This window comes from Sinohyriopsis cumingii, chromosome 8 (genome assembly GCF_028554795.1).
Source record: "Sinohyriopsis cumingii isolate HCF-2022 chromosome 8, ASM2855479v2, whole genome shotgun sequence".
Classification (NCBI taxonomy): Eukaryota; Metazoa; Mollusca; class Bivalvia; order Unionida; family Unionidae; genus Sinohyriopsis; species Sinohyriopsis cumingii.
The window spans coordinates 64,373,668-64,386,619 of NC_142968.1; the positions used below are offsets into that span (position 1 = coordinate 64,373,668).

Below are 12,952 nucleotides of genomic sequence, written 5' to 3' on the forward strand. Positions count from 1 at the left end.
CTCTCTAGGGGCATATGGATTATTTGATCATTAGGTGCAAGAAAATTGTGATGGAATATGTCTTTGTCATGGTTATTCATCTTCTAACTTGCAAATTTTAATGCACATATATGTAATTAAACTTACCGTATATTACAAACAACGTACATTACAAATACATGCTGCTTTAGTGCAATTACATCTGATCTATGTTAATTTTTAATACTGACGATCATGTAATAGTTTAAAATACTCACTGTGGGATCCTATATTTGTTCATGCATGATCTCTTCCCCAAAATGAAATATTTATTACACATTCTTTTTCGTACTCTTTGAGATTATTTTCCATACGAAAAATATGATTAAACTATTTGGGCAACATAATCCATATATAATTCTCTCTCTCTATTTAATAAGCAAAAAAGAGAAAGTATGGCCTTGAGGTACTATCATGTGCAATAAGAGGTCTTTACTGATACAAAAAGCAGAATTTGCACTTCACTCTATATTAATAGATATGCTCTAAATTCATAACATTGTGAATGAGAATATATAAGTAAATTAGGACCTTAAACCTTACTTGTAAGTGGCTGCCCCATTCTGCCACCGTGCGGCAGTGGTAAATTACACACACACAAAATGTCCAAATAAAAATGGGGTGGGAAGGGTCAGCGGAAAAATAACATTGTGTAAATACATCTAGTTGTATACAATTTGATACATTTAATTTGTTTTAAGATTCTTGAGGGCCACATCTCTTCTGAATGTTAATACTCTGAGAAATCAGCTGACTCTAATGCAGTAATAGAATTCGAATGATATTTTAAATAAGACGCCAAACATGCCGTCAAGTGGTATAACCCCATGTTGCTAGGGTCAGGGTCAGGGGAGTAGTTGTATTGTAAGAATTGATGTGCCACAGTGCCATCTGTTGTCATAATGTGGCATTATTTTATGCTAACTTTTGTAAGGCTAACTTGCAACGTGCTTGATGCAACATTACAATTAAGATTTTAGAAGATGCAATCTGTGTAACTTGTGATATAGCAAGTTTATAAATAGAATATTAAAACTTTTAATAACTGACATAGCATTTGCCATATGACAAACTATGAATAAATTCACAAGTTGGCAAATTGCAAGATACAATGACGTAGAAGGAAAGTAGATCTTATCACTTGCAAGCAGCCATTTACAGCTTGCATCAATGAAGAATAGAAAATTTATGACTAGAATTAGGAATGAAGTACTTGCAAGCAGCTATTGACAATGGTGCAGAAGGAAAGTAGCACATGCAAAGTGCCACATACAATTTGCATCAATGAAGAATACAATATACATGGACAGAATTATGAAAGTAGCACTTGCAAGCAGCCATGTACAATAATGCATCAAGGAAGATTAGAAAATACATGTGTATGGTGGTAATTAATCCCCCTCAATACATGTAAGTCCTCTATAAGTCCAGTGAAATAATATATCATATCCAAGTAGTCATTTCCATCTTTCAAAAGTATCAATCAGCAATATCTCCCACTTTCCAACAGTTCAGTTCATTTCAAGAACAGTGTTTCCCTTTACCCTCATCTGCACTTCAGAGACCCTAACCCCCAATTTTGACACAAAAGACTGTTTTTTGAACTTAGTCTGACCCCCCAGTTTTGACACCAAGGAGATCTTTGACTGTCTTGCACCCTTAGGAGATGCAGTGCCTTTTAAGGTCTTCACTGGGTCCTGAAGATGACCCCACGGTGAAGGGTCTAACAACAAAAGAGGTTTAACCATGAATGACTGCCTGCCTACAGATGAGAGTCTACTTTCTGGTAACGAATGCAGGGACTATCATAAGTGAATTCAAACTAGAACTGTAGACATTTCATAATGACCATCAAGGCATATATTTCACTGATTCTGCCTGCTGTAGCTAGGACAGCTAGGAAGCAGGTTTTATAAAAGACATGAAGCAATGATGCTAAAGAGTGTCTCAGATAGGTCTTATTCAACTATTTCTGAACCCAAATTCTAGTTTGCAGCACAGTCATGATACATTAGAGCCATAAAGCCAAAAGACCTTTCTTCTATCCTATATCCTCATTTCCATAATGTAAAAACATGTCTGAGATTGTAAAACTTTTATAGCGCTGGGTTTTTATTTCTTTACCACATATATCATAACCGACTGGGACAAGGATGCTTTTAGTGGAGTCATGTGTTCCAGCTTGCACCACTGTGAGAAATTCTTCAATGTCTCCTCAAGAGTGGTGGGCCTTCTTGTACAAGAGATTCCATCCTATCACATGTTTGGAACAATGTTTGCCCCCTTGGGGTTTATTTGATATGATCCAGATGGGTAGGTTCAAATGAAACACTTGCCACTAGAGTTGTTTGAGTAAGGGAGGAAAGACCCCAAAATTTCCTTTGGATTTCCAGTGCCAGGTTTAAAATTGTTTATCAAATCATTTTTCCTATTGAGGTAAGCAATGCTCCGATTCCCTTCCCTTTTGCAGGATCTATGGGATCAGAGGTGCTGGAGGATAAGGATATCCATCCATACCATTACAGTCCAAGGAAAGAGTGTTGACTACACAGGCCTTCAGAGTTGGGACTGGAGAGACTTAGGTTGCAGGGTTGACACAAACAGAACTATTAGTGGTCAGCCCAGGAGGTACAGATTTGACTAAATAAAGAGAGATGAATCAACCATTTGGTTTGGATTAGCTGATCCTGGCAAGATAAGTCCACCATTATATCAAGCCTTCTGGGATTGTAACAGACTTGACTGTAGATTTTCCATTGCACCACCTGAGAAAATCTCAACCTAAAAGGCAGAGGTCTGGGAATTTAGCACTCTCCCAAGCTTCTGAGATAATTTACCACAGTTAAAATGTCAGGAAGGAGTATGCCCTATCCATGTAGCCACCAATGACATGAATCTAATGTGACTTTCGTTGCTAGGCAATTCATATACAAAATTCAAACTAAGGAGGCTACCACACACTGGTTCAGGAGGTGGGTTCCTCAGCCCTCTGTGATATCATCCATACAAATGAAGATTACTGGATGCTTAACCTGTAAGGGAAAACCCACAATGAGCCAAGTAATCTGCTCTGATTTGCTGAGATAGGACCTAAGACTGTTTTCTTCAGTTTGGTCACCACTGGGACAACAGGATCATTTGCATTGGTACTACATACAGGTGACCCAAGACTAAAAGATCTGCTGCCACAGTGTGGAAGCTCAGTGTCAGAGGAATTTTCAAACTGAAATGCAGTTTTTTCCTTTTTTAATTGTAGAGATGATCTTCAACACTCAAAGTAATTGAGACAGACCCCATTCACGTTTATTTTGAACTACATCCTCATGTTGTGATCTAAATTTACAGCTGGATGTTGGATTTGTTCTTGTTGACAAGGAATCCAAGGCAGAACAGAAATGAAAGAAGGGAATTCATGTCTTGACTTAAAATGTAATTGTTTTTAAAGGTATTGTTGCCGTATGTCAAAGACATTAAGATGGTCCTGAAGTGAGACACTAATCTGTATGAAGTTATTATAAAGACCCAGGGACTAATATTAAGCCCAAAAGACAGTGCCCTGAAATGGAACACTGTATCCCTGAAAGTGAATAATTGGAACTTCCTGTAGGATTTGTGTATTGGAACAGGAGGTAAAGATCTTGCAGTTCTAGACCGACTACAAAGTCTCCCTCCTAAATAACATTTAAAACCAGTCTTAACAACTGTGTTCTGAACCATGGTAGCCTGTAAAAGTTGATGGAGCTCAAATCTATGACTGGCAAAAGTGTTACATTGGCATTTAGCATTAACATGTCTTGAATAAAAATCTGATAACAATCTGTTTCATACAATCTTGCCTATTCTAGCTACAGTTGTTGTTGTTGTAGGGTTTAACGCTATTTTTCAGCACAAGGTAGGCTATACATGGCGGCCAGTATAATTGGTGGAGGAAAAACCCTGGAAAACCCCGGGAAGAACCACCGACCCACGAGAAGCTACTGGCAGGCTTTCTCACATACCCACGTTAGCCGAGCCTGAGGTTCAAACTCACACAGACAGAGGTGAGATGGCAGTGATCCGTAACAGTAAGAGCTTTAGACCACTCGGCCACTCTGGGCCCCTTCTAGCTACAGAGTGTTGGCCCAGAATGGGATGTATGAAATAGTTGAAGAGGAGTGCTGAATATGATGTAAAGTCCTTTTAAGATGACTTGCAGGATACATGGATCATCTGGACAGAGTCTTTCCCATTCCATAGCAAAGAGACTTCCCACAACCAAGATAATATACATGGGTGGCATGAATATCTTGCCATTTCTTTCTGGACAGATGCTCTCTATTTCTTGTTATTGGCCCTTTAGAAACTTCTTGCTTTTGAATATGTACAGTGCCTGTAAGACTGTTTCCCACTAGGTGTGCACTAGTGTTTTTATTCTTCCTGTTTCTCTCCTCTCTGTTCTGGAAAGATCATTGAGGTCTCTGATGAAAGGCCTGTGCAATATTTGTCTCCTTGGAGTCCTGCTTACATTCTACCTAACCACTGATGATTAAAACTGACAACAATGTCTGTAGTCTGAGTGTGGCCTTGTGATGTTCTCTGGGGTCATGTAATTGCCTCTCTTAACAATACATGTCCATCTCTCTAACAGACTGAGGTAACTGCTTGAGTCTGGACTGATCTATCTTCCACAAGAAATCAACAGATGCTTGGACTTTATACCCTACTGTTGATAGAGTAGGAGACGGCTAAACTTCAGATGGTAGTAGACAATAAAGTTCCTCTAAAGTCTTGGTCTTCTCTAGTCATCATCAGGTAAAGATGATTGAACTTTGCAGCATAATTCTTCATATAGCAAAGAGTTGAGGCAATGAAGAGGTCTACTGTGACAAACAGAACTGTGTTGGTGAAGCTTGCAAAGGCTGACTGTAAACCATACACCTTTTTTACCAATCAGACACCATAAGAAGTCTTTAAGTGAAAACTTAATGTCAATGAAATCAACTAATGAGGCGGAGTTGCATTCATGCTTTTAAAGATGTCTGACAAGACAGCCATATTGGATGTTAGATTGACACCGTTTTTACCAATCAGGCACCATATGAAGTCTTTAAGTGAAAACTTCATGTCAATGAAATCAACTAGTCAGGCAGAGTTGCATTCATGCTTGTAAAGATGTCTGACAAAACAGCCATACTGGATGTTAGATTGACACCTTTCTCATACAGGACCATCTAGACATCATAAGAAGTCTTCAAGCGAATACCCTATGTCATTAAGACCATCATTTCAGGAAAACTAGCAAAAAGTTAGATTTTCATGCTGGACATCTCAAGTCTATGAGTGACAATTTGATATCAGTAAGATTATCCATTCCGGAGTAATAACAACAAAATTGGCAACCAGGTTTCTGTAGCTGTCAATTTTATCAAATGATAATTATGTATAATTGGTAGATCATGGTAAGCAACTTAATAAATTCATGTTAACTTCCTAAAAGATTTACAATCCATCTACATGGGTTACAGACTTATTGAAAAAGAATGAAAATAAGCAACATGGACCAATGGCTATCACCTACAATATATGACTCAGACTATTAGTATAGTTACATACATGTTTATCAAATCTATATTTCAAGGCTTCAGAATTAAAGCGATCAAAAATGGAAAAAGGTCCATTAGGGACCTTGGATGGACCCTAACTGTGACGGTATGACCACAAATGTGATATGTCATACACTGTTTAGAAAAGATACCATATATATATGGTATATTTATACACAGGTACATTTAACAAGAGTCCCTTGAAAAGACTGATCCTCTACTGGCCAAAAGATTTTCTTTTGAATATTCAAGGTAAGACCAATTTCTTTCTGGGTGAAACCCACTCTGATATTTTTCAGCAAAAATAAAAATTTTAAATTAGCTGCTCTCATGGAAATAATGGATGTCAGATTGGCACCTTTTTCATTTAGGACCAACAAGAAATCATAAGTCTTCTGGTGGAAACTACACATTAATATGAATTTCCATTGATTCATTCTGAATGTGTAATGATAACAACCTTTTCAAACTGATGTTATTTCCATTTAGGAACAACCATACATCATAATAAGTCTTTTGGTGACAACATAATTATAATAACTTAACTATCTAGAAGTGTCAACAAGCTTTTCAAGATGACTAATATGGCAGCCACGGTGGAAGTCAGATCAGCAACTTTTTTATTTACAAAAAGCTAGATATTATAAGAAGTCTTTCAGAGAAAATCCCATGTTGATATGACCATTCATTCCAGAATAGTGATAACAAGATTTTCAAGATGGCCACTATGGCAGCCATACTGGCACCACCAGCTAATCATTATATGAAATCATTCAGCAAATTCAATGTTGATACGATCATTCATTCAGAAGTAGCAAAAGCATGACTTTCAAGATGGATGCTGTGTGGCTGAACTGGATGTGGAAGCAACAGGGCCACTGCAAGTGTGCTGGATGAAATGGAGCCTCAGGCAAGCATTGCCTTCAGTACATCCACTTGGTAAAATTGAAATGGAGCCTCAGGCAAGCATTGCCTTCAGTACATCCACTTGGTAAAATTGAAATGGAGCCCCAGGCAAGCATTGCCTTCAGTACATCCACTTGGTAAAATTGAAATGGAGCCTCAGGCAAGCATTGCCTTCAGTACATCCACTTGGTAAAATTGAAATGGAGCCCCAGGCAAGCATTGCCTTCAGTACATCCACTTGGTAAAATTGAAATGGAGCCCCAGGCAAGCATTGCCTTCAGTACATCCACTTGGTAAAATTGAAATGGAGCCTCAGGCAAGCATTGCCTTCAGTACATCCACTTGGTAAAATTGAAATGGAGCCTCAGGCAAGCATTGCCTTCAGTACATCCACTTGGTAAACTTGAAATGGAGCCCCAGGCAAGCATTGCCTTCAGTACATCCACTTGGTAAAATTGAAATGGAGCCTCAGGCAAGCATTGCCTTCAGTACATCCACTTGGTAAAATTGAAATGGAGCCCCAGGCAAGCATTGCCTTCAGTACATCCACTTGGTAAAATATACTGCAAACTCCACAAAATGCACAACTCCCCCTATTTGACACCCTGGGTAGTTGACCATCATGCATGCCCCTTAAAACAACCCTGGCATGCAGTACCATTTTCATGTATTACCAGTTAGACATCATATGAAGTCTCCTGGTGAGATCTGCATTATTTCTGTTTATAATCAACCAGAGACCATAAGAAGTCTCTGGGTCAAAACTGCATGCTGATATGAAGATTCATTTTGAAGAAATAGCAATAACAAGATTTTTCAAGATGGCCATGGAGGTGCCCATATTGGATACAAGATCAGCACCATTTTCATTTAGGGTCAAATAACATGATGATTCTTGTGAAAACCCCATTGAATCTTCATACAACATAAATAATGACTCAAAGTAAAATTTTCCATCTTATTTTATTTTTAAGAAAAATCTCTCCTATTCAATGACTTTCAAGGATTTGAAATGAGGTACTAATTTCTCAATGACTTTCAATGACCTTTAAAGACCTCAAGTCCGTTAATTAGTCCCATATTATAAAGCAATTATCACAGTACAATCATTTGCATCAACTGCACTGCATGTCTTTGAAGCTGGTAGAAGTTAGCCACAAGTCTTCACACAAATCTGTTCCAATGATTGTTCCAAATCTGCTTAAAGAGGAACATTATCATATATAAGCAATAAAGCAGTGCAAAATCAGATGCATCAAAGTGAAAATTGGCTCCACTTCACCCAGTTATATGAGCCCTGGCATAATCCCTATAACCTGTGGTCTTTTTCTGACAAAAACGTGATCTAGTCCCATAGAGTGAATTGTAAATGGCACATTATACAGCTGCCTAGTGTTTAACAGTGCTATATGTGAGGAACACTAGACCATGATTGACTCCGGCAACAGTGATCTGAACTTTTGGCAAAGGTATGCCGTCATCTTGCACTTGAGTTACTGAGCAGAAACCAATATTTTCTAATTAATTATTCTGATTGTGACATCTGATCTTAAGGCCAATGACTCTAAAGATTTTTGTATTGCCCTAAATGCATTCACAGTGTTTGGTCCATGTATTTAGTCCACCACTAAAATTATTAGGTGAAAAAATTCCTTTATTCATAATGACTTTGAAATTTTACCTTTACCTCCAAAATCAAAAGGATTCTTTCTTACCCAATGTGTAAGTTATCTATGAATATATATGAAGGCACACGGTCAAGAACTAAAACTTTTGTGTAGAAACCAACTTTCTTCTTTCAGTCATGATGACCTTGGTATATGACTTTTTGATCCTAAAGTCAATAGGCTTCTTCCTTACCAAAGTATAACATGTCCAACAAGTTTAGTACAAGTAGGTGACCTAGAAACCATTTGTCTTCTTCTAGTCAGTGACCTGCACTTTGGACCATAAAACCAACATGGTTCTTCCTTACCACAAATGCAAACCTGCCATGAAGTTTGGTACTGCAGATGGTATAAAGTACTTAAGTTATTGTATGGAAACCATTTTTATTCTTTCAGTTAGTGACCCTGACCTTTGACTTTCTGACCCCAAAATTAACAAGGTTTTTTCTCACTTCAAGCATAAACCATCCAAAGTCTGCTAATTGTAGATGGTGAACAACACAAATTATAATGCAGAAACAGAACTTTAGAAAATGGCCATACGACAGAACATAATAAGCTTTGCATTATGGGGGGGGGGGATTTATAAAAATAAAGCTTACTTTCTGCATAGCTGTGGTCATTATGATCTCCCCCAAGAATGGTTTTTGTAGCAGTCTGACTACTGGCAGCATTCTGTGCACCCTCATCCACATAATCTTCTTCCTGAAAAAAATACAGTGCAACTGAACAATTACAATTATTTTTTAGATCAACAACCCTCCAGACACATTTTGTACCATAATTATAAAACTCTGTGGCTATACACTAATCAAGGCTTCATTGATGTAGTGTGGCCTTTTTAAGACAATCAGCACAGGCTAAAGCTTTGATGTGCTGAACATAATCAAAAGCAGTGGTTAGTGTCTGAAAATTTGAATCTGCATCACACATTTCTCAGCTTATAATAAGTCCTAAATTTTGTTACATTTGCTTTAGAAAAACATTTTCATTAAACTGTAAATGACACTGATAATTTTCAAATAGTGTAAAGCCACTTATGCCTACTGGTGGCAACACTTTCAGAAATAAATAGGAAGAAACACGTTTTGTCAAGTGAATTTTTTTGTTTTAGTCATATGTTTTAGTTTAGTTTCAGAGCAATCATCATATATACAATATGCCCTCGTGTATTTAAATGTTAAAAATGTCGATCTACCATCAAAGTTATGTAAGTGGCATTTCTCTTAAAACAACATTATCTACAGACTGTGTTTTGATCTCCAATCTGCAGACATATTTGTTGTATTGTTACAATCAATTAAAAGCAGACCTGCTTTGTATTATCATGTTCATTATGTCTTTTATATCAAATTAAATAACGAGATTGGAATTTTTTCTAAAAATGCTGAAAGGCATGTAAATTCTGCCTGCATAAGAGTTAGCGATAACAATGTGTTTCAGGTCAACTTATTTCAACTGAATAATGTTATAACTATTGTGCAAGTAACAATTACGCTACCTTAAATTATACAGACATTCACAAATGTGATCAAAGATAGCTAGTCAACCTGACAAAAGGAGTGAATTAAAAGCAATGTTTGATAGACATGGCTCATTATGGACAAGTGAGTTCCAAAGATTGTAGTGAATTTAAAATTCCTGAATTGGCACTAAGACGTTTGCTCAAGGATGCAAGTAGAAGCTTACTTGCAATGAAATTATGGCATAAATGTTTTAGTGTTTCAACGCTGAAAGTGTTCTTCATAAAACAATTGTCTCTACTTAAAGAAATCTTGTTTTGCTGTGCAAAAAGCAGTGATATAATACACAATATTTTGCAGGTACACAATGAAGTGATGTGTAGAAACCTACTGTAGATAGTTTTTATTAAAAAAAATCAGAGATTGGTTACCTTGAAAATAATGGTTACTTTTACCAAAAAGTTAACAATTTAATTAAAAAAATCTGTTTCTGAGATTCATTCCCAACACAAATATAAAATAAATATTCTGCCGTTAAGAGTAGGGGTGAAATGATACACCTGTGCTGTGCATCAATATGATTTACTATACATAGCCTAAAATATATCATCAATACACATATTAACTTGATGGTCTTTCCATCTTTAGAAGGTCTGTCACCCTTTCATGTGATTTACTGCTTGCATTTCCAGTATGAAAATTACAGAGAAACACATATTTAGCATCATCCGTAACAAAACAAAAATAATTTCAAACAGACTACCTGTTCGTTGTCAGTGATTTGTATTCAACACTTTAGGCCATACAAGGCTGCTCCATCTGAGCAGATGAAAGGCTAACTTTAGCACCAGACTGGGTTATTTTGATCAACAGATCTTTACTTCTTAATTTCATTTTTTTTCTTCTTCATTCTTACTGATTCAGTTTATCTTAACCCCGATGTAGAAATATAGTTTTATAACACAAGATAATGCAGGGATTCTACTTTTAAATTGAATTTATTTTAATCTGGCTTGGTATTCTGCCTTCTCTACATTTGTTTATCTTAACCTCGATGGGGAAATATAGTTTTATAACACAAGATAATGCAGGGATTCTACTTTTAAATTGAATTTATTTTAATCTGGCTTGGTATTCTGCCTTCTCCACATTTGTTTACCTTAACCTCGATGGGGAAATATAGTTTTATAACACAAGATAATGCAGGGATTCTACTTTTAAATTGAATTTATTTTAATCTGGCTTGGTATTCTGCCTTCTCTACATTTGTTTATCTTAACCCCGATGGGGAAATATAGTTTTATAACACAAGATAATGCAGGGATTCTACTTTTAAATTGAATTTATTTTAATCTGGCTTGGTATTCTGCCTTCTCTACATTTGTTTATCTTAACCCCAATGGGGAAATATAGTTTTATAACACAAGATAATGCAGGGATTCTACTTTTAAATTGAATTTATTTTAATCTGGCTTGGTATTCTGCCTTCTCTACATTTGTTTATCTTAACCTCGATGGGGAAATATAGTTTTATAACACAAGATAATGCAGGGATTCTACTTTTAAATTGAATTTATTTTAATCTGGCTTGGTATTCTGCCTTCTCTACATTTGTTTACCTTAACCTCGATGGGGAAATATAGTTTTATAACACAAGATAATGCAGGGATTCTACTTTTAAATTGAATTTATTTTAATCTGGCTTGGTATTCTGCCTTCTCTACATTTGTTTATCTTAATCCCGATGGGGAAATATAGTTTTATAACACAAGATAATGCAGGGATTCTACTTTTAAATTGAATTTATTTTAATCTGGCTTGGTATTCTGCCTTCTCTACATTTGTTTATCTTAACCCCGATGGGGAAATATAGTTTTATAACACAAGATAATGCAGGGATTCTACTTTTAAACTTAATTTATTTTAATCTGGCTTGGTATTCTGCCTTCTCTACATTTGCTGACAGGGTGGTTGACCGGCATGCTATTAGTGTCCATCCAGCATGTATATCAGACATGTATTTAACACCATTTTCAGGCACAAAATGACCAACTGGTATCTCCATTTTCCCAGCTGTAATAATCTGATATACTTCATAACTTAAAAAATGACTGTCTTTATAACTATCGTCGGCCAGTATTCGCTGAATGAAATCCTCATCTGAAGATGAAGCGTACTAGGATTAGACATACTGTCTTTTCTAGGTAGTCCGTATTTTAAACACATATTGGCAAAACTTTATTGATGCAAGTTCATACTACCACATAATGCTTGTTCCAGAACACAATGTGCCACTCAAATTTAATTAAATAACCATGTCGTGTGGCTAGCAATGCAGTAGTGAGTTCCAGGTCAAATTTCATCTTTATGCTGTAGTTTCATATCATCTGTCAACAAATTAAAAACACAGAGAATGTTCTACTCGCAATTTCTAGAAAATAAATCATCTTCCTATTGATTTAGTTCAGGTCTGGTTAAATGTAATGGTATTCAAGTATGATAGTTCAGCTAGTAAGTGGATATAAAAAATGGGATAGCACGGGTCAGAAGACACTACTTTAGGCCGAACAAGCTGTTTTAATAAACTGTTTACAATGGAATTGGACATGCAGGGGCAGGGGGATATTACAAATTACCTTTGTCACTTGGTGTTAATTTGTAGAAGGCAAGTGAGTGTTGTCATATCCTTTCATTTAAACAAACAAAAATAGGTGCATGTGCCTGCAACAGCTGTCTAAAATTCTCAATTTAAAGAATAACAGGCAACAATGCAAACGACTAATACAATTTTTGACGACTGCAGAAGATTAAATTAACTTGCATATGGCATCTTTTTGTATTGATTCTTCATCTCTTGTATCAATATGTGCATCGTTACAGCAAAAGTATTCATGCATCAACATATCGATGAATTTTTTACCCCTAATTTAGAGTCTACAGTGTATCCCCTAGGGGTGCAAGACTGAGAGTCAAAAATCACCTTGGTGTCAAAACTGAGGAGTCAGACTGAGTTAAAAACAAACTCTGGTATCAAAACTGGGGGTCAAATTAAAAATTCAGGGGTCTCTGAAGCGCAAATGAGGGTAAAGAGAAACACTGGTCTATCACAAATTAACTTTTTGCTGCAATCAGTCAGCTCTGAACAGTGATTAAGAATATTCAGTGTAAAGGAAACATGTAAGTATTTATAATATTTAAGCAAAACAGATAGAAAGACAGAAGGCACAAGTCAGAAACTACAAAATATTGCACAGTTCTTCATACATATAGCACAATGCTTGGTTATAAGAGATGGCATATAAAATCCAAAAATGCC

At 36.4% G+C, this 12,952-nt stretch overlaps 1 protein-coding gene across 1 annotated transcript in view; it reads right to left on the reverse strand.

Moving 5' to 3' along the window:
- Nucleotides 1-12,952, reverse strand: part of LOC149793690 (uncharacterized) — a 52,457-nt gene that overhangs the window by 28,602 nt on the left and 10,903 nt on the right. The window contains exon 5 of the mRNA XM_089967671.1: nt 8,776-8,878. Within this exon, the coding sequence (XP_089823797.1) occupies nt 8,776-8,878 (103 nt within the window). The remainder of the gene's footprint in view (nt 1-8,775; nt 8,879-12,952) is intronic.